This window comes from Pyrus communis, chromosome 7, assembly GCF_041283825.1.
Source record: "Pyrus communis isolate YQ-2024b chromosome 7, ASM4128382v1, whole genome shotgun sequence".
Lineage (NCBI taxonomy): Eukaryota > Viridiplantae > Streptophyta > Magnoliopsida > Rosales > Rosaceae > Pyrus > Pyrus communis.
This window is the reverse complement of record NC_142571.1, coordinates 5,751,597-5,773,203: the sequence shown is the minus strand read 5'-3', so window position 1 is coordinate 5,773,203 and position 21,607 is coordinate 5,751,597. Positions and strand designations below refer to the sequence as shown.

Below are 21,607 nucleotides of genomic sequence, written 5' to 3'. Positions count from 1 at the left end.
CAAAAGTAATCTCTAGAGTATGTGGCAAAATGAAGCTTGGTAGTTGACCAACTTCCCCATAATTAGGATATCATCATTTAGGCCATTTCCAATCGGGGCGGCTTAGGGCTATAGGTCAAATGATAGCTCGTTTTGACACAAAGCTCATCTCAAATTGAGGTTTGACCCAAAAAACCTTGGGACCCACTGGGCCAAAATTCAGCCATATGGGCAGCGGGTTGGGCAAGCATAGCCAACCTGTTCAATTGGGGCTAGCTGTGCTGCTAGCTGACGTCATGTAGCTTTATTTATTTATTTTTTTAAAACGAAATTTAAAAAAAAAATGAAAAATTCTAATTTTTTTTCCTATAAATACCTAAGCCATTTCCACATCATTTCTCACATCATTTTCACCCTTCCATAGTATCTTATCTCATTTTAATGTCTAAGTTGTTAACATGCAAGTAAAACTAAAATATTGAATAATATGAAGCTTAAAAAAATATTTAGTGACAAGTGCACTTAAAATATGCTCGAAAACCTTATTTTAATATAGTAGTTTAATTCAATAAACTAATAAAATTAAAGAACGAACTTATAATAATAAATTATTAAGGAAGCTAAAAATTAACCCATTCGGTTGAAGATTGTATATAAATAAGGCTAATCACTGTTTATTAAAAATAATTTCTTGTAGAAATATAATATGAACAAAAAGAATTAAACAGACCTGATTTGGTTGGAGATGGCCTTCGCACCCTAGAGAACGAAAAAGCCAACGCCAGCGGCTCATGCCCATTCAAGTGGGAGGCCTGGGCAAAATGACCCGACTCATGACCCAAACCCATGTCTAGTCCGCGCCAAGCCCGCGCTGCTGTTGTATATGCCACCGTTTCGCTCTTTGGCAATGGCAGGAAAAACCTCTGCTATGCTTTGCTTCCTGTCACCCCACCAATTCCAATCATCAATTCTCAACTTTCTTCAACGTTTTTCAGATTTGGAATCGAACCCACGTTTGATTTTCCATTTTCTTCGATCCCCACTTGAAATTTTCAGCTAAACATAGATTTCTCCGACGAATTTCAGATATCAGAGAGGGAGAGATGGGGATGAGAGTGAGAGCCATGGGGGCACTGCCGAGCCTCATTCGGAGCCTCCAGAAGGAAGCCCACCCGAAACCCGTAAACCCGCAATCGCTGCCGTCGCTGAGACGCGCCTTCTCTCTCTACGATCAGATCAATCTCATCGACAACGTCCCCAGCGACCAGCTTCGGTTTCAACGGTATTATTGCAATTATCTCTCATCTCTCTCTCTCTGAAATTTTCTCAAGGAAATTACCATTTTGCCACTGTCTGTGAAGGTACACGGACACAGGGTTCACAGTGAATGGGGTGGACTATGAAGGAAGCCTACTGTGTGTTGGAAACATGTTGATGTCTTGGGCTCCCAACAAGTTCTCTCAAATCACTACTGATAGGTGTGTGTGTGTGTGTGTGTGTGTGTGTGTTTACTTACTTAATCATCCTGTTAATTATTCCTAAAACCAAGGGAAGATAAAGATTAATACTTTGTTTGTTTAAGGTTGTTATGAGGATTTTGATATTTTTGCTTCCTTCGGTTGAAGTCTTTGTCTAGCTTTCATTACAAACATGTATGAATGCATGCAAATTTTAGTTTTTATGGTACATTAGAATGGTGGTATGGTGATTGTGAGGCTCAAGTAACTGGCTCTTAATGGATTTTATGGTGTTGTGCAGCCTATCCATCTTTCGAACCGTGCGACCTGTACCAGGTAAAATTCAAATCGCATTTTAATCCTGTTATGTTTCACGTGCACCTTGTTATAGCTTGTCCTCCAGAGATTATTTTTGTATAGGCACGTGTAGACAAAACTTTACAAGGCCAATTTCCTTAACCGAACTTCAACTGAACCCAGCTAATAATAATCTGCGTATCAAAAAGTATTTATTCAGTACAGAGTCATCAAGTACATTCTGAATAAGTAATTACTGACGTGCATGACTCACAAACACACATGGACATGTGCATATGATGGCATATGCAGAAACTAGCCCTCTCATTCATTTGAGCAAATGTGAAATAGGATATATCTGTTTGTTCCTTTTCCTTTGTTCGTTGGTTTGGATCGCTTTTATGCATGCTTCTAAACAGAACCCCTGTCATCTGCCAAAACAAAACAAATACATGGTCTCATTTTTTACATCCTTCTTCATATTATTGTATTGCACAAGATATGCAAGCTTCAAGAAAGCTTATGAAAGGTTCATGGCAGAGTCCTCATAAATTTTGGTTTTATCAACAATCGAAGAAATAAATGCCATCTTGTGTGTGACGGGCTGGTGTATGACCCACTCTCTGAAAGTTTCCTTTTAATTGGACTATATGCTTTTCTTCTTTCTATTATTGTATCAATTCTTGTGTTTTCAGTTGCAGAAATCTAACTGTTTTTCTCTTCCTTCATATTTTGTTAATTTGTGGTTTCTCTTCAGACAATAATGTGAATTCAGTGGTAATGCTTTTTATTTTCTGTTGGAAGTTTACTTATTTCTCTTACATTAATCTGTATTTGGAATTAAACAACATGATGTTGTACATTACTCTGTGATGACAAATCTGAAGTATTAGTAACCTAACAACAACACTACAAATGCCTTTTCGTTGTGTGGAAGTGCTTTTGGCGCTATCAAATGCACTCCCAAACACATCTAATGTGGAATCAAAGTGAAGGCTGCCCTAAATCAAATGGTGTTTTAGTCTTTTACCTCTAAGGTTCGTATTTTAATATTTAGGGCTTTAGTCTTTGGATTTCCTACTTTTATAAGGATTAAGATTCTTTCCAGTTTGATTAGGATTAGAACTAGTTTCCTATTCTATTTTGGATTAGGATTTCTTTCCTATAATACGTTTAGGGTGCGTTTGTTGCACTGGACTATCTCGGACTGGACTAGCTTCAGGGACTAAGCTAGACTGGCTTAGACTAGACTAAACTGGACTAGCTTAGTGAAGCGTTTGGTGCAGTATCGGACTAAACTACAGACTAATTATTTTTTATTATTATTTATTTACTTTTGCGTTAAAAAACAACAAAACAACAAATATTAAAATATTATTTGTAGTTATTTAACTTCGAAAAACCTAATTAATGTTTCATGTGCTGCCTTTACTTTTATTTTAGAAGAACAACCTTTATTTTTTGAAGAACAGACCGATATTTCCAAAGCAAATCCTCTGTGCTTCTTCATTCCTCTCCACCTCTTGCCTCGTGCCTCTTCACTTCCTCTCACAAAATCGGTTGCAAATCTAAAAGTCAAAACACATAGCAAGAAAGAGATTGAAGGAGGCGAGGTGCATGTGTGATTGGCTCGAAGGTAGAAGATGAGGGTTGGATTTGGTTTGGGTTTTCTGGGTGAAATTTTCAAGCTCATCCCACTGCAAATTCTTTTTTGGTTTTCTAGGTTATCTAGATTCGAATTTTGGGAGTTGGATCTGGTTCTGAAAAGGGAACCTTGGGAAATTTTGTTGCTTTTTTGTTTCGGATTTGGCAGGATCTGGGTTTGAAATGGGTTGTGGGACGCGAGGAAGAGGTAGATGGGAGGACGAAGCGGGTAGGAGTGAAGCAGGAAGTCACTCTTTCACGATTTTCTCTGGGCTTACGAGTCCGCCCGAAATTGGGGATCCTCGTTAAGACCTCGTAAGGAGGTGTATAATCCGAGCGAGTCCCACCTAAAGTCATTAAACCTAATCCTGCAGCAGACCAAACAAGGGACTATAGTCCAGTCCAGTCCAGTCCTCCTTAATCCTATCAAACAAACGGGCCCTTACTTTCCTGTGTTCATTAGGTTTAAGGCTTTATAGATATGCCCTTGTAATTCAGATTAACAAACAATGAAGAGTTTGTGAATAGAAAAGCTTTGTTGTTTAGAGATTGGAATTCTAATCCTGCGATGGGATTATTTTGGTGAGAGGAGATTCAATCGTGCCTAAAAAGGAGATTCAAATTTTATTTGGAGAGAGGAAGGTTGTATGCCTCACTGTTTCCATCTCCATTTTGAGTATATTTGGTGTTGTAAATGGGAAGATGAAGATAATGGGATCCTGCCATCTTCGGAAACAAATTGAGAAGATGATGGGAAAACAATGTTAATGGAATAGAATATTTGAACAAATGGAATAGAATATTTAGAAACTTGAAAACAAAGGGTGTAGTTTTCGGGTCTGCCATATCTGGCGATAATGGTAATAATCTGGTGAAAGTAGAGATGCTAGCTTCTTCCTCCCTTCCTCCTTCCCATTCACTTCACAAAATCAGAAATCGGTGACTGATCTGGGTTTCCTGAAAATTTGTGGCCCCAAAGTAAATAATGTAAAGTCTGCGTAGGTTTATCCAACCAAAATCACAGGAAATAATATCACTGGTTTTTCTCTTTATTCTGAAGTTTATGCTTCTATTGTAATTCTTCTGACCTCTACAGTTGAGTTCTGTTGTAACAGTTCTGGTTCTAACAGCCTTTGATTTTTATTTTGACCTCTTGAAATTTCAGAGATTTTGATAATTGGCTGTGGAGGGTACATTGAACCTGTAAGTCCTGAACTACAACGCTTCATCCGGTCTACTGGAATGAAACTAGAAGCCATTGACACGGTATAGTTCATTGTAGCTTCTACTTCTTTTCTTTTTGACTTGATTTCTTTCGTGCATGTTATGTTTGCAATGGTGACATAGTGTTTGGATTTATCTGACAAATATCTGTGTATCATAGTTTTGTAAGCAAAGCCGATATCAAGACAGAATTCCTAAAAGGAAGTGATTTTCATACACCTTTTTTAGCTTCTCACACACCCCTCTTTATTTCTGATCATCGGATTGAATAAATCAAGAACAACGGACAAAATTAAACAGGGGTATATGTGAGAGGATAAAAAAGGCATGTGTTTATCATTTCCCTTCCTAAAATACCAAGGATTCGATTTTGAAATTAAGAAGAGTTACTAATTAACAAAATGAACATTGAGAACTGAAGAGAAGTTGTGTGATTGATTCTGCCATGTCCAACAGCCGTACTGGTACTGTTATTAGCAAGAGTAGCAGTGGATCCTTAACCTTGTGTATAGAAGAGAGCAATTAAATCAGCCAAACTTGCAACATTTCCGGAACGAGAATGAACAAAAATGGTATTTTTGCCGCATTTCTTCTAATTTTGGCACTTCCTCTTCGGATTGGTGCCTGTATACCAATGCATTTTGTTTCTAGTACTGGAAAACCCGCAAAACTGATGCGGTAAATCGTGTACAAGTTGAATGGACTTGATAACAATTGTTGATTCTGCTACAGAGCTAATAATATGGTCTTGTTTTGTTTCAGAAAAATGCTGTATCGACCTACAACATACTCAATGAGGAAGGGAGGATTGTGGCTGCTGCACTTTTACCATACGGGATTTCCTCATGATCTGTAGACCGACTGCAGGATGCTGGCTTTCTGCATATTTTTCCTAACAGTCTCGACTACAATAACTAGCTTCCTGGTCATCAGCTTATTAGTATAATGTCACTACAATAACTGCGGGATTGTGGTTGCTGCACTTTTACCATACGAGAACTGTTATTAGCACTAAAAAAATCTCATTCTACACTCTACAAGTGTATTGTTCTTTCTAATTATAGAAAGTTTGGAGTGTAAAATAAGATTTTTGGAGTGTTAATTACAATTCCCTTCATAGAAATGTATACATTGAGAGGAAAAATGAGGACCACAAGTGCCAATAACAACACATTGTATTCTATATATATTTTTTACACATCAGACACAATGTTGACATTCATGATATTAAGTGAGACATTTTGAATTTCAAGAGGCAAATTAAGAATGAAATTGAGTTTCAGGGAGTGTTAGAGTAAATAAGCCGATTTCAAATACAACACTCCACATGACTCGAAATTTACACACGATGAAAGCATACAAACTAGTAAGATAAATGTATTTGTATTGGATCAAACCATTAGATAAGAGCATCTCCAATGAAGTAGGCAAATGAGTAATGAATTTGATGAGCCATGTAAGCAAAGTCAAGCTCCAATTTGGTAAGCAGATGAGTAGCCAAACTTTGCATGCTTCCCTTAAATATACAACATTGCCTACTTCAACGTGTGTAGATAAATTGGACGCTACTTATCTATTTCTATTGATCCATCTTCTCTTCCTTTCACATCTCTTTTTCTCGAGAGATCTTTCAGTATGCCTAGAACACAAGTACATACGGCATATGTTATTATATAATATGTCAAAATTTTTTTCAATTAATTATATTATGACATTTGATGTATCGACCGCGTTCTCAATTAGACTGAAAAATCTCTCTTGTTTCTCCTCAAGGTAAGAATTTGTTCTGGATAAGAATTTGTTCTGGCCCTTTTGGGCATCGTTCGTTGCAACTAGTTTGTTCTGGAGAGTCTTGGTTTATTTAAACTGGATCATTGGGAACCTCACGCATAAGCTGGGGTTAAAAGCTTTGCTAGCAACCCTAGCATCATATCATGTTTCTAATAATATTTATTTTTGTTAGCATCCTTGTAACTTTTGGAAGAAAACTGCTTTGAATATGATCATGTGTTTCTTCTATGTTTTCAGATTTTGCAAACCAAAGACCTATTAAAAAAAAAAAAAAAAAAAAAAAAAAATCAATAGTTATCAATTTAAACTGAATGAAAATATAATATATTGAGGCATCAACAAAGTGGCACAGTAGTTGGCAAAATTTGGAGAAAAGAATTATGTGAGTTATCATATAGGTGAAAAATGTGGAGAAAGATAACAAAGACAAAAAAGATAAAAATGAAAATAATAAAATAAATTTTTGCTTACTTGGTTTGCTTATTTGATTAGAGTGTCACATTTTTTTTTTTTTTTCATTTGGTAATTCTGTAGGAGAAATGTTAAGGAAATGTTCTTAAAAGAAAGATTCTTTGTCTCCTCATGTTTTTGACGTAGTGTTTTATAAGATTGACACGAGAATTGACATTAAACTGTGAGATGACAGAGAATTCATAAAAAGTTTCATTTTAAAAGAGTCTCCTCAACATGAGCAATGTACACTTATCACATATTTACATCATCTATTTAATGGAGATAGGGCCCGCTAATACATATGAGCTCATTTCTATTAGAAAAATGATATAAATATATTGTAAGAGTAACATTTTTTCCCTAATATTTCTCAATTGAGTAGACAATTTACCAGATCAATCCTTTAAAAAATATTTTTTTTATTGTATTTGTCTACTCCATTAGAGATGATTTAATAATTTACATTGGAGATAAAAAAGAACAAAAATTAGAAACCACATGTCTTTATTACTTTCCCAAGACACAAAGCAGAAATGAAGACATAATTTGACGGGAAAGGTTCGAATATTGAGAACAAATCATATGCCGCCACGTAAAAGGTGATGTTTACTACGCTCCCACCGGTGCTCCTGCTCCTCCTCTTCTTAAACAGACTTGCTGCTCATCACTTGCCCTGTATTTGCTTCAATGAACGAAGAAGAAGTGTCTCGCATGGTAAGCTTTCTCTTCATCAAACATATTTTTTTTCTATCCATTTGTATATTTTTCTTTTTACATGCTACATTTTTATTGTTTATTATTTTTTTAATTTGTCAGATCATTGTTTTGTGGTGTGATACTTGATTAATCATAATTAATCATGTCATTTGATGCTCTTTGGCTAATGCTATTTAGTATTTACAGTGGCAAGAAATTAAACTCATAAACTCTGAAAAATGTTAATGATCTTCCTACAAATTCTTGTTTTAATTGAATTATAGAAAGCTTGCACGCACCATTCTTATTTTTCAAATAAAATAAAAATAAAAATAAATGAAAATTCTGTTTCTCTGAAGGCCTTTAATTATTTATTTGTTTGATGTTCAATTAGTTTTCTTCTTTTGTGTTATTGCAAGATCAACAGTTTTGTATCGAAAAAAGGCATGTACTTTTGAAGAGCTTTCCGAATATAATAATATGGTTTTGTGGGGGAAATGCTTGGATCGGTCGTGTCCGTTCATGCTTGCAAGATCCACAAAGCATGGACGATCCCGTGCATGACTGATCCTAGCACCCTCTAAAGATTGAGTGCATGTGTAGTTGCAGTTTGACTAAATAATATCCCTTCAGTTTCTGTGCTTTGATTAGCAATGCTTGGTATTCTCCTATGAATGGAATGGCTTTTGTTACGTTGTGTTGAGAGTTGTCCTACATTGGTGAGGGACAAGGTTTGCTATATGTTTATATGATCTTGGGCTACTCTCCATATTCCCAATTGGTTTTATGGTGGAACCTCACTTTCATCATGCTATCAGAGCAAGGTTGTCCACGTGTGAAGCCCAACAGCCACACACGCTCCACGTCACCCAGTTGTTTACGTGTAGGCTTGAAAATCCGCCACCACATTGGTGAGGGACAAGGTTTACTATGTGTTTATATGATTGGTTTTCTGGTGGAACCTCACTTTCATCACGTTGAACATCCCGAATATAGTGTGATAATTGTAGTTTGTTCAGCTATTTACTGATCACGGTGTTCAAATTAAAGCGTGAAGGCACAGATCCTTTATCTGAGAATGCGGAGGGGCACCCTGAAGGTTTGCAGTTGGAGATAATGAACCAGAACCATGAAAATCCAGACCCTCTGATGGAGAAAACAACCAAAACTTGTTTAAGGAAGAAAACAAAGTACAATTGTACTGTTGTTAGGCGATCCTTGCGTTTCCAAAATGGTATTCTGCCTGCTGGAAACGAGAATACAGAACCTGTGCTTGAAGATACAACCGCTGGCGAAAGTGGAAGTGCAGAAGAACAACCTGCCCATAAAATGCACGGGTCAACCTCAAGCGAGAAAAGCTTGGAAGAAAAAGTTGACTATATTATGCAACTTTTGGAAGCAAGGAACTCAAAGGTACTCAATCTATTCACAGTTCACCCCTCCATGGAGATAATTAGCATTTTTGTGTTTAGTTATATCTATTTAGCTGTATTATTTCATTGTAGCCCTTTGTGTTCTCTTATCGGTGTTGCAAAATCAGGCAGGGGGTAAACACTCATCCTTCTGTGAAAACCCAGAGTTGATGTACAAAAGATCATATGCAGATTCCCAAAAGGTTATTCTCATAAATATACTTACTATCTTCCTTTTGTTTGTGGAATCTGCAATGATTATATCCTTTCCTTTTATTTTCAGATTGAGGCTTTAGCAAACGAAAACCATAAGCTATCGATGAAGTTGGAAATTGCTCTTGCCAAACTTGAGGCAGTACGTCAATTATTTTTGCTACGTTGACTTGTATCAATGAGAATACTTTTGCTATGTTCTTTGCATTTTTTGCTTGAGAAGTGGAGTGATCTGATATAATGCATGCTTTGGTTGGTTGTAGTACGAGAGCAGGACTCATGCATTTTCTGAAATGGCGGAGAAATTGGAGGATGTGATTGTAGTTTCAAATTTGTCAAAAGTTACAGAAACTGCAGTTAATCTGTCATCTCAGACTACACATGGAGCTCTTGTGCCACAGGAGGAGTTTCTTTCGCATTTCCTTAACCGGAAAAGGCCGATTGCTCAGTCACCCAAAGCTGCAGCAAAGAGAAAGAAACAAGAGAAGAAAGCAAATCGAAGGTACTGTTGAAGTTCACCAGTTAATCTGACCTAGTTTTGCCAGTCTTTTGTATAAAGGGGAAACATGTTGGAAATTGGAACTTCGCTTTATTATGTTAGACTTATATGTGTATATTTAGCTTCTGCATAACAGACTTCAATGTCAATGTGTGTTCTGTTCATTCGAAGCCTGACCATGTAAAATGTTTAGATATTCCTCATGTAATCACATATTGTTTCGTAGTTTCTCCAGCGATCGCTATTGTACGATTCTCGATGCTAAGTATGCAACAAAAGAAGCAATTTATCTGTGATTTGGTAGAAGTAGGCAACACATGAGGCAATTTTCCTCTCCTTTCTAATAATGTATCTCCTTTTTCTTCAACCTTTTCTGCAAGCTGGACTTTGTTGATTTAATTTAGACCTTCATTGTATGCTGGCATTCTTACTATAATCTGTTAAGTATTGCTAGATGTTGAGTATCCTGTTTTTTCTTCTACACGCTGAGAGTCCCTACCGAAGTTTGCTAGTTACTCGGCGTTCATCATGTTGGTTTGAAGCAGACCGTGGTTTTATGCAACGTTTAGATGTTCCTGAGATCACCTATGTTTAGTAATTCCATACGTCGTTAGTAGCTAGATTTCTTCTACTACGTTGTCACTCATCAAACTGAATATATTATGTGATAAACAAAAGCTGTTACAAGTTAATCCAATCCGAAATGAAACTCTGCGCGAAACCAGCATTCGGTATTGTAAATTTGCTTTCATGAGTTCCTGAATTTAGGGTTCAAACTGTGGGTTGGTAGACCTGAATGATGGATTTCTTTAGGCGCCTGTGGAAAATGGGGGTGAAATTCAAATAGTGACACGAATTATAAAACAAAGTAAAAGTAACGTTTAATTTGATTGCTAATGTAACACCAAAATCCAGAATCTACGTAGGATCAAACTTCGCTCTCTATAAACATTTTTTTGAATTAATAACTTTTCCATCATCTGATATTTACCTGTAAAATTTTGGATTTTGCAGCAGAATTTTTTGTTCTTCATTTCAAGAGTTCACATCAAATTTAACCAATAAAATATGCCGCACTTTTTAATTTAAAAGAGAAAAAAAAATTGCGTGTTGATAATTACAAGACGGTCGAGTTTCTCTTTTGTTTGCAGAAATTAAAAATATAAGTAATTGTCTAGCATGTTCAAAGCATTGAAGCCCCCAGCAAGAAGAAGACAAAGCCAGAAATACAAATTTGGAGCAACATGTTGAAGCATTTCTCACATTGGTCATACTAGCCTTCGTGTACGTGTTCACGCACGTGCCGAAGATATTTTCTGAATTACGGCATGCGACATGTGACTTACATGTTTTAAATGTATTTATATGTATAAATTGACAAAAGGAAAGTCAAATATTTAAAGTAAATGAATAATCTTAGATTATGCTTGAAGAAACCCCTCATAAACCAATTAAAGCAGCTGAATTCACATAATAAAATCGGTCTCTATAGAATTTACATTAAGAACAGATAAAATAATATTTAATAAATAATTGATTGAATCACATTATTGTTAACTCATTGTGAGCCTAAGCCCACCCCCTCCCCCTTAGACCATCTCCAACAATGGATTAAATGCCAAATTCCCCCTATTCTCTCTCCCCCCCCCCCCCATTCTCTCTCTCTCTCTCCCCCCCCCCCCCAAAAAAAAAACCCACTCCAACCCAAGCCAAATGCCAAAACTGGGCCAAATCCCCTCCCATGCGAGTGGACTCGCGGGCAGTTGGGCCAGTCTCGGCCCAGTCACTCTCCAACGTGCCCACGCGGTGGGCTTGCAGACATTGCCCGACAGGGGTGGGCCCCTCTGTCATAGGTTGTCGGCCATCCAAAAAAAACCCCAACGACTCTATTTTTAAACCAAGGACTGAGATCTAAGGACCGTTGGTTGATTAAACGGTCCATATTCAAAATAATTTTTTTTAGAATATGTTATTTTAAAGGGTAAATTACACTTTCATACCTCAGGTTTGGGGCCTATTTCAATTCCTTACAACATCTTCAATACATTTCACTTTCTATCTTAAGTACTATTTTATTTCAAAATAATACATCCGTTACATTTTCCATCCATTGATCCGTTAAATACTGACGTAGCTGCCAAATATCTGCCACATGGCAAAAAAAATATTTTTTTTAATAAACCTAAATCTTCTAAATATTATAAATAAATAAAATTAAAAAAAAAAAAAACCCTTCAGTACATCTTCCCCCCACCCCCCCCAACCCCACCCCCAAAAAAATTTTCCCCTCTCTTCTCCTCCATCTTCATCTTCTTCCCCCGACCCCTTACCTGCAACCCAGAGAAATAAATAAATAAATAATAAAACTGAAACCTTATCCCCCTCATCCTCCTCTCTTCTCCCCGCAACCCCCAAACCCATCTCCCCATCTTCATCTTCTTCCCTGCAACCCAGGAAGGAAAAAAAAAAAAAAAACCCTAAAGTTCGTCTTCCCCCCCCCCCCTCTTCCCCTCTTTTCTCCCCCATCTTCATCTTCTTCCCCCAACCCCCTACCTCCAACCTCCTCTTTTCTCCTCGCAACCCCCAAACCTATCTCCCCATCTTCATCTTCTTCCCTGCAACCCAGAAAAAATAAATAAATAAACCCTTCAGTTCGTCTTCCCCCCCCCCCCAATCTTCCCCTCTCTTCTCCCCTATCTTCATTTTCTTCCCCTGACCCCCTACCTGAAACCCAGAAGAAAAAAAAAAAAAAAAAAAAAAAATCCAAATCTTGTCTTGCCATCGTCAGGTTCGTGGAATGAGTGTGGATTTAAGGAGTGGGGGATGTGTAGAGAAGGGAAGATGGTTGGTGCAAAGGTGGGTGCGGAGGAAGGGAAGGTCGCGGGTTGGGGGGGTGCGAGAGAGGGGACGCCCTGCCGGGACTTAGGAGCTATATGGATATTGCAGAGATGGTGAGGAAGGTCGGGTTCGAGGTGGTGAAGGAGAAAGATCTGGCCAAGCCACCGGCGCAGCCGTGGTGGAATCGATTGAAGATGGGGAGGATCGCATACTGGCGCAACCACATTTTGGTGACGGTGCTCGCCGTCGTCGGAATTACACCGAAAGGAACCGTGGATATGCACGAGATGCTGTTCAAAACCGCCGACTTTTTGACCAGGGTTGGGGTCACGCAGGTGTTGGGGGGGGGGTTATTGGGTTTCTATGTTTTGGTTTGGGGGGTTGATGGGGTGTTTATTTCAGTTTTTTTTTTTTTTTTTTTTTTAGAAGATTTAGGTTTTAAAAAAAATAAAAAAAATATTTTTTTTTCCATGTGGCAGACACGTCAGCATTTAACGGATCAATGGATGGAAAATGTAACGGAGATATTATTTTGAAATAAAATAGTACTTAAAGTATGAAAGTGAAATGTTTTGAAGATGTTGTAAAGAATTGAAATAGACCTCAAACCTGAGCTAAGAAAGTGTAATTTACCCTATTTTAAAATACATTGAATCCAACAACTGAGATCGAATACAATCAAATCTAATGGTAAAAAAAAAAAAAGATCTAACGGCCCAAATTTAAATTCAACGGCTAAAATAATTAAAAAAAATATTATTTAACTCAAAATTCACCCAAAAACTCTATAAATACCTATGTATTTGTTCAAACATCCATACAAAACTCAATTTTCTCGTATAATTCTTCCAATTTATCTTTCTACCATTTCTTTCCATTTCCAAATTGTTCATCATGGCAAGAGAGCATATTAGAGGTCGTAATTGGACCTGTGAGGAAGATGTTGCTTTATGCTGGGCATGGGTTTTTGTTAACGAAGATGGTGTAGTTGGCACAAATCAAAATAAGAAAGTTTTGTGGGATAAAATCATTGCAAAGTTTTAAGAAAATTGCATTGGCGGCGGAACAGTTGGTGAATTGAAAGTTGAAGGCTTGCTTTGTGGAAAATTAGTGATTTTTCAATATTTATCGGAATTTAAGTATTTTTAGATTAAAATGTTCATAAAATTAATTTACGATAGTCTACATATTTATTTTTAAAAAAAATTAATTTAAGGAAAAAAATAGTCTAAGTTCATTCTTTCATAATTCTGGGCTAAAATTTTAGGTTAGAACGGTTGGAGTAGAAAAGCTATTTCTGGGCTAAAAGCTAAATTTTTCGAGCTAACAAATTTGGCTTTTAGCCTAACCATTGGTGTGACATCCCACATCGCCTAGGGGAGTGATCCTTATATGTATATTCCCATCTCTACCTAGCAGAGGCCTTTTGGGAGCTCATTGGCTTCGGGTTCCATTGGAACTCCGAAGTTAAGCGAGTAGCGCGCGAGAGCACTCCTATGATGGGTGACCCACTAGGAAGTTTTTGTGTGAGTTCCCAGCTTCCCGGGCCCGACTCCACCGTAGCACGATATTGTACGCTTTGGGCCTCAGCACACCCTCACGGTTTTGTTTCTGGGAACTCACACGAGAACTTCCTAATGGGTCACCCATCATAGGAGTGCTCTCGCGCGCTACTCGCTTAACTTCGGAGTTTTGATGGAACTCGAAGCCAATGAGCTCCCAAAAGGCCTCGTGCAAGGTAGAGATGAGAATATACATATAAGGATCACTTTCCTAAACGATATGGGATGTCACAATTAGAGATGGTCTTAGTGTAGATAATATTGTTTGTTAAAAAAAAAAAAATCAATCATTTGACAACTAATTTAATCACATTATTATCCGTGTGTAAATAACATTTTTTATAACTTGTATTACACGCCTTTTAAGATGTTTTGAACATGTTTAAAAATAAAGAAATTGAATTACATTATTGCTAGCCTATTGCGAGGTATTAATTAAAAAAAAAACAAAAAAAACCACAAAAAAAATTAATTATTAAAAAAATACTATTAAAATGACGAAAATACCCTTGTCTTATTTGATGCATTATTTTATGCCCTTAAAGTTTTTTGTCTTGGGGGCATTTTTGTCCAAATATTTTTGTTGAAGTATGGTGACACCAAAATACTATTCACCTTTTCCATTATCTTTATATATAATAGATAATATTTTAGAGAGATTGGTCAACCGTTAATTGCTAATCACACCAATACTGACATTGTCTTATAATTTGCATTTTACCACCAATGCAATTAGGAAAGAGGGTTCGAATATGGAATATCTGGTGTAAAAATAAATGCTTTTAATAAACTGAGCTACAAGTCACTGCAATAGATTGAGGTTTCATACAAGGGCCTCGATGAAATTAATTGTAGAACTATTCAATACAAGAGGAAATTTAACTTCATGAGATTTCCGATGAGATACGCTTCAGTACAACCGACCACTAATATTTTATTTGCTATTTGAGTCCTAGACTCATAGTATATTCTATATCCGGCTGAGGCATGTTTTATTTGACCCTCAAAATATTGTTCATCACGCCATGAAAATATCGTTTTACTTCGTTAAATTCATGGAAAACTCTTAGGAAGTTCCATCAAAAAATCCCAAACGCAAACTCCAATTCTGGCAATCCTCATAATGCCATCCGACACAAAACAAATGAAGTTGCAGACGCAACTCTGCAGCACAATGCCAAGCCCTTCAATAATCTCCCGCTCTTCGTCCTACCCGCAGTTCACAAAGACATGGTCTTCGCTGTACACTCTCCCCGAAAACCTCCCTCCGGCCAACCACTCTGCATGCTCAGCTCCACCATCGAAGTTAACTTCTGCCAAGCTCTCCTTGGGCACGAAGATCAGAAAACTCATGAGGCGGAGGGGGAATTCGAACTTGACAGAGCAAAGCCTCCAGGCTCACAATAACGCGCACGTTGAGGGAGATGTGATCAAGCTTCACAAGAGAGTAGAGCAAGTTAGTCTTCAAGACTATTATAAAGATGAGCAGGAGAGAAGCTCAAAGTATAGTCCCTATTACATTAGGGGACTCACGTACCCGGCCTTCGTTGTCCCTAAGCATCCAAGTAATACTCCCGGGCGCGAAAGCCATACTTCTCATCGTTCTTGGAACTCATTCTCCACCTTCTTTTCAGGGTTCAAAATGCGAGAGTGGAGCTCTCGCATTGGTTCGAAAAGAGAGGATTACAACAAACTTAGGCCGGAAATGTACACTGCGATAAAACCACCCAAACCACCTGTAATTAACTCCTCATCATCGACAGTTACAGAGATTTCTTTGGTGAAGAGCAAAGAGAGGAAGGAGGTTGGGAGGAGTAGCAATGAATCTAACAAAAAGAAGCCCTTGAGAGAGAGAGTGAGAACAGGAGCAGCAACGGCTGCCGCTTCGGCTACGCCGAGAAATGATCAAATTAAGGTGACGAGTGTCGCTGAAAAGGAGTATGCGTGGGCAGACAAGTACCAGCCTCTGTGCTTAGAAGATTTCATATGCAATAGAGACAAAGCAATTCAACTGCAGGCTTTGGTATGCATAAACAACACACGCCAATCGCTCTTACTTATTATATTTCTTTGCTGTTTGTGATGAATTTGTGCATTGAAATAAAAAATACAGGCCAAACAAGGAGGATGTGGACATTTCATATTTGAAGGACCGCCGGGAGTGGGGAAGAGAACGATGATCTGGGCTATGCTTCGAGAGGCTTTTGGACGCGACACAATAAATGTATGTAGACATGATTCACTATATTTCTCTTTGCTTATTTGTAGCTTTTATTCTTCTCAATCTTTTAATGCTTCTTTGAAATATATTATCAGGCCACGGAAGAGTCCAAGGCATTCAACCTCAAGGTAATTTACTTATCCTCAATATTTACTTAATCAATTAATTTCACCAACATTTATATTAGTACATACAGCATTCTTGTGTGGATTTAGGGGTCCATAATCACAAACGACCATTAGTCTGTAGTTAATCACTCTTATTTTGATAGGATTTTTAATACCTACACAAATAGGATTAAAATTACTTAAAATACTTGCAAGAGTACAAAGTAATTGTGGTATAATCGCTCATGCAAGGTCGTTCTCCACAAGAATTGAATGAATAATTTGTAATTAAACTAACTCTTGATTAATTATTTAAAACCTATTTTGGCAAAGGTTAGAGATTTTGAAATTTAAAAGTTTAAAATAACAGTAAAATGAATATGGAAATTTGGGAAAAACAATAGCAAAGAAGGAAAAACGTATTTTAGAATAAAACAATTATGGGAAAGACTATGGTTTAGCCGTAACCATTAACCACCCTTTGCAATTTTACCAATTACCTATGAATTTCCACATACACGCTTTGAAGGTTAGGTTTTCCTAATACATATTTTCCTCGTGATGTTCAAGTGAAAACGTATATCTAACATGCAATCTGTCTATGATGTTCAAATCAAATATAAAGACGCAAAACTCATTAAGCTTTGTTAAAACTCTTTGAAAAACCATGCAACCTTTAAGAGTACAATTATCAATCACAAAAAGCCCTCCTCAATTTCAGGTACAATTATCAATCACAAGAAACCCTCCTCAATTTTAGGGTACAATAAGCACTCCTCAATTTCAGGGTGATGTTCTAACATAAATTGCATTAAATTACTTGTCTAATTACCATAATGGTAGCTAAGCACTAAGACAATTAAATAGATTAAACTCAGTGATTAATAATTCAAAGCAAGCATGCATCCATTTAGAAGCAAATTAATAAAATCACAATTTCATGCTAAGACTCATGACATCGCCCTAGCAAAAAGAATTAGTTAGCTATACTCATAATAAAAACCAAAGAAAAGATCATTAACTAGAAAAATAATTGAAAACACCTTGTAAATAAAAATCCGAAATTCGCTAGGACTTTGCCAAGTTCTCTCAATGTCACGCAGAAAATCTAATGGTAAAATAGCCTTATTTATACTTCTACAAATTAAAATTCTTTCTAGAAAAGGTCTTCTAAAAACTAAGAACAAAATAATAAAAAGATAAGTTAGAATCACAATCTAAATCAAGGTAGGAAATCTGCCCAGTTGAGAAATCTCCACGTTTATGGACTTTCAGGGCTCTAAATCAAGCCCAAAAACGACTTGAATTAAAGCTTAGGACGTCCTTTTCAAAATCCAAGAAGATCCAAGTCCAAAATCCATAATCTTCCAGCCCAAAATTCGCAAATAAGCCCTGTAGCACAATCTGCCAGCACTGCACACTGGTCTTTTATTTATTCGCGATAAATAAACTGCTCGGTAAAAAAAATCTGACATTTTGACACGAAAAAGTTCAGAGATTCACGAATATCTCCAACTGAAATCATTCCAAAATTCGTCCGTTTGATCACTGTTTACTTAATTTTTGCTCAAGAGAAGTTTAATGTCCTACATTGAAAATATAGCACAAAATATCCACATATCACCAAAATAATTACTAAAATGTACTAAGAATAAGAGAAAATATATAGTATGAAATCGACTCATCAATTACTCCACAGTTGTGATCTTCCTATATATGAAATATCCATGCTGAATGATATAACAAACATCGACCTTTAATTTACTCGATTTTCTTGTTTTTATCTTTCTTCTCAAAGGGGGAAATGGTAGGTAGCATAGAAGTACATGTAAAGCAATCCCCTCAACATGTAGAAGTGAATCTCTCTGAACTGAAGGGCTACGAGAAGCATGTCATTGTGGAACTCATGAGAGAGACACAGGACAATATGCTGAACAAGTCTGTGCCATGCAGCCTTGACAACTGCCGAGGTATATATATGTGGATTAAAAACAGTACAAATTTATTTACTTCTTAAACTAAGCTGAATAAATAAGTGCATGAATAACGCTGTTGCCTATTTATATATATTTTTCTGCAGCAATAATCTTATACGAGGCGGACAAGCTGTCGACCGATGCCCTACTGTATATAAAGTGGCTTTTAGAAAGGTATAAAGGGTGTAATAAGGTCTTCTTCTGCTGCTCTGATATCTCAAAGCTACAGGCAATCAAATCGCTTTGCACCATCGTTGAGCTTTTACCTCCTTCCAAGAATGAGGTGGGGAACTAGTAGATCGTAACAAGGGGTACATATCAGTGTTGGATGAATTTAATAAGTTTCATTTTGTTGTTTTTGAAAGCGTTTGATCATGCAGTTTACTTTCTGCATTTTCAGATTGTTGAAGTTTTAAAATTCATATCTAAAAAAGAAGGCATAGATTTGCCAGATGAACTGGCTGAAAGGTTTGCCCAAAATTCGAGTAATAGTCTCCGTCAAGCCATTCGTTCATTCGAGGCTACTTGGAAGAAAAGGTATTAACAAGGGAAAAAATAGTTTCCGTTGCTAAATGTTTTTGTCACTCAGATTAATTTATGTGTTTTTGGTGAATGGTGTATATGCAGCTATCCTTTTAAAGAAGATCAAGTAATTCTGACAGGTTGGGAAGATAACATTGCAGATATTGCCAAGAATATGATTGAAGAGCAAAGCCCAAAACAGTATGCTCCTTTGAACAAATTAATATGTAGTAAGAGTACACTATACAATATATGTACCACGGAAAACCATGTTCGCCTTGTTCTCAAATTTCCAAGGTATATATTATTGTAGGAGCCGGTTTTATATAACCTGCCCCTCACAGTACGGAGTGAATCTCACATCTGTGTTGTGAGATGGAGGTACAAAATTTGTGTTAGCCCAATTCAACTGTAATTTAGAATACATTAGAATTAAGATAAAATTTGCAACTTCACCAACTTGAAATTTGTAAATGTTCTGTATCTTTTGGCAGGCTATATATAGTCCGCGGAAAGCTTCAAAATCTTATAGTTCATTCCGTTTGTCCGGAATTCATTTTCAAAGTAAGCACACTGTTGCCCTTATATTAGATGTCTCTAATTGAAGTAACGATACTATAAAGCATATTTGTTCTAATCTTTATGCAGTCCCTAGTAGCACAGCTGAAGAAGTATGTGGACAACAGCCTGCAGGATCGAGTTGAGAGCATGTACGAAGAATACAACGTATGAAACTTAAGAAACTTACAGGCCAAATTGTTTTAATAGGTGTTAAATAATGAACTACTAATGTCACCAAAATATGTTAATTCTCTTGAATCATGTAGAGGAACGACGAAAATATGTTTGAGAGTGGCAAAGCACTGGCACTCAGTCGGCACGATCATGAGGAAACCGGTAAAAGGCTCACTGATCAGTCCAGAAAGCATATTCAGCAGTTCTTGAGAATTGAAGGTAAAACAACTGTTGGAAAATTAATGTATTCTAATGAACTGGCTTGATTTGTGTTGTATATGTAAATGCACAGAAATGTTTGTCTTGTCGTACTGTGTGGCAGCATAAGATGCTTATATTACTAGACTGTGAATCTGGATGATTGATTGAGCTGATTCTTATATGAATGTGCAGTTCAGATTCATAGTCTGACAACATAAGTCTGGCAAGAGAACGTTGCCCCTATAAGCGCATTATGCGTATAAAACACAAGCATTGCAATTTCCATCACTATTTGCAATCTAAAGATTTTCCACTTCTTATTGATAACATAAGTTTATTTTCATTCTCTCCCAGAGTTTATAGCTAAGTTCATGAGCTGCTACAAGAGTTGCACGTATACCAGGTCTTTGCCTGTTGGCGATCCAACTTAAGAAGGCTTCTTATCGGTCAGCCAAACTCCTCCTGAAGGAATTACACACCCTAGAATTTCCTTTGGGGGATCTTTTTTCTTGTTATATATGATCTTAGTACTGCTGGTGCAGCAGTAGCTGGAAACCATTGGCTTCCTTGTAAACTATTTTGCTGATCGGTTTTCTTGTAAACTTAAGATCTTGGCTTAAACTACTCACTTATGGAGTAGTGTGGAAAATAATAAGGTGTGATGTGACAAACCTGTTTGTCAATAACATTTTGATGGTAAAAATATTTTATTAAGCAGTGCATATTATTACAAGGTAAAAGTTAAGGCTAAGAAGGAATGTTGTAAAGCCTTATATATACAAAACTATGAAAGGTATAAAATAGTGAAGAACGTGGCGAAGAAAGCCGTGAGAGAAGCGAAGCCAGCAGGTTTTTTGACGATATGTATAAGCAGTTGGATACCAAAGAAGGAGAGTTGGATATCTATATATAAACTAGCTAGAGCTAGAGTCTCTTGAACCAAGTAAGGTGCATCAAGAATGAGAATGCAAATGTTCCAGCTACAGAGAATGCGGTTAAAGATAGACGGAGAGGGTATTTTTCGTAATCTTCTCAATAAAGGACACGAAAGATGTACTTCTTTGGGAGAGTTGAGTAACTCAAAAGAGTGTAGAAATTACTTGTTCTACCGCCAAATTAGGAAGGAAGAAGTGGTTGTAACTTTGAAAAAGATGAAGCATAAAAGCAGTGGGCCCAGATGATATATCAATCGAAGTGTGGAATGTCTTAGGAGAGACAGGTATAGCATGACTCACAAACCTTTTCAATAAGATTTTGAAAACGAAGAAGATTGCCAAATGAGTGGCGAAAAAGCACTTTGGTGCCTATCTACAAGAAAAAGGGTGATGTACAAAATTGCATGAACTATAAGGGTATTAAGTTAATGAGTCATACAATGAAGCTCTGTGAGAGAGTAATTGAGCATAGACTCAGGCAAGAGACATGGGTCTCAGACAATCCATTCGGATTCATGTCAGGGCACTCAACCATAGAGGCAATCTATCTCTTACAAAGATCAATGAAAATATATAGTGATATTAAAAAGGATTAGCACATGATCTTTATTGATCTGGAAAAAAGCGTATGATAGGGTCCTAAGAGATACTCTTTGGAGGATTTTAGAGAAGAAAGGAGTACGAGTAATATATATCCAAACTATAAATGATATGTATGATGGAGCAAGGATTGTTGTAAGAATTCAAGAAGGACAAACCGAAAGCTTTCCCATAACTATGGGGTTACATCAAGGCTCATTTGTAAGTCCTTATCTTTTTGCATTGGTAATATATGAGTTGATGGG

General features: G+C 36.9%; 3 protein-coding genes across 5 annotated transcripts; all 3 read left to right on the top strand.

Annotated features, from left to right (window-relative positions):
- The first annotated feature begins 687 nt into the window (after positions 1-687).
- Positions 688-5,873, top strand: LOC137734926 (uncharacterized). Of its 2 annotated transcripts, XR_015964889.1 has the most exons (6): positions 705-1,261; positions 1,341-1,457; positions 1,738-1,772; positions 4,543-4,643; positions 5,058-5,173; positions 5,364-5,873. XR_015964889.1 is itself a non-coding variant. In XM_068474256.2 (5 exons), exons 1-5 carry the CDS (start codon positions 1,083-1,085, stop codon positions 5,448-5,450), a joined length of 519 nt encoding a protein of 172 aa, XP_068330357.2. In that variant the 5' UTR covers positions 688-1,082; the 3' UTR covers positions 5,451-5,873. The 2 variants fall into 2 exon arrangements, 1 of the variants encoding a protein (XP_068330357.2); XM_068474256.2 differs by lacking the exon at positions 5,058-5,173 and having other exon boundaries at positions 688-1,261.
- A 1,528-nt stretch (positions 5,874-7,401) lies between these two features.
- LOC137735622 (uncharacterized) lies at positions 7,402-9,961 on the top strand. 2 transcript variants are annotated; one of them, XM_068475067.2, is made up of 5 exons: positions 7,402-7,559; positions 8,592-8,954; positions 9,082-9,156; positions 9,237-9,308; positions 9,430-9,961. In XM_068475067.2, exons 1-5 carry the CDS (start codon positions 7,533-7,535, stop codon positions 9,676-9,678), a joined length of 786 nt encoding a protein of 261 aa, XP_068331168.2. In that variant the 5' UTR covers positions 7,402-7,532; the 3' UTR covers positions 9,679-9,961. The 2 variants fall into 2 exon arrangements, with proteins under 2 accessions (XP_068331168.2, XP_068331169.2); XM_068475068.2 differs by having other exon boundaries at positions 7,425-7,559; positions 8,561-8,954.
- Positions 9,962-15,209: 5,248 nt separating this feature from the next.
- Positions 15,210-20,258, top strand: LOC137734188 (replication factor C subunit 3-like). The gene is made up of 11 exons (XM_088697206.1): positions 15,210-16,088; positions 16,179-16,289; positions 16,382-16,414; positions 18,192-18,363; positions 18,474-18,652; positions 18,770-18,906; positions 18,997-19,092; positions 19,386-19,455; positions 19,540-19,617; positions 19,719-19,845; positions 20,182-20,258. Exons 1-11 carry the CDS (start codon positions 15,210-15,212, stop codon positions 20,256-20,258), a joined length of 1,959 nt encoding a protein of 652 aa, XP_088553332.1.
- The last annotated feature ends 1,349 nt before the right edge of the window (positions 20,259-21,607 follow it).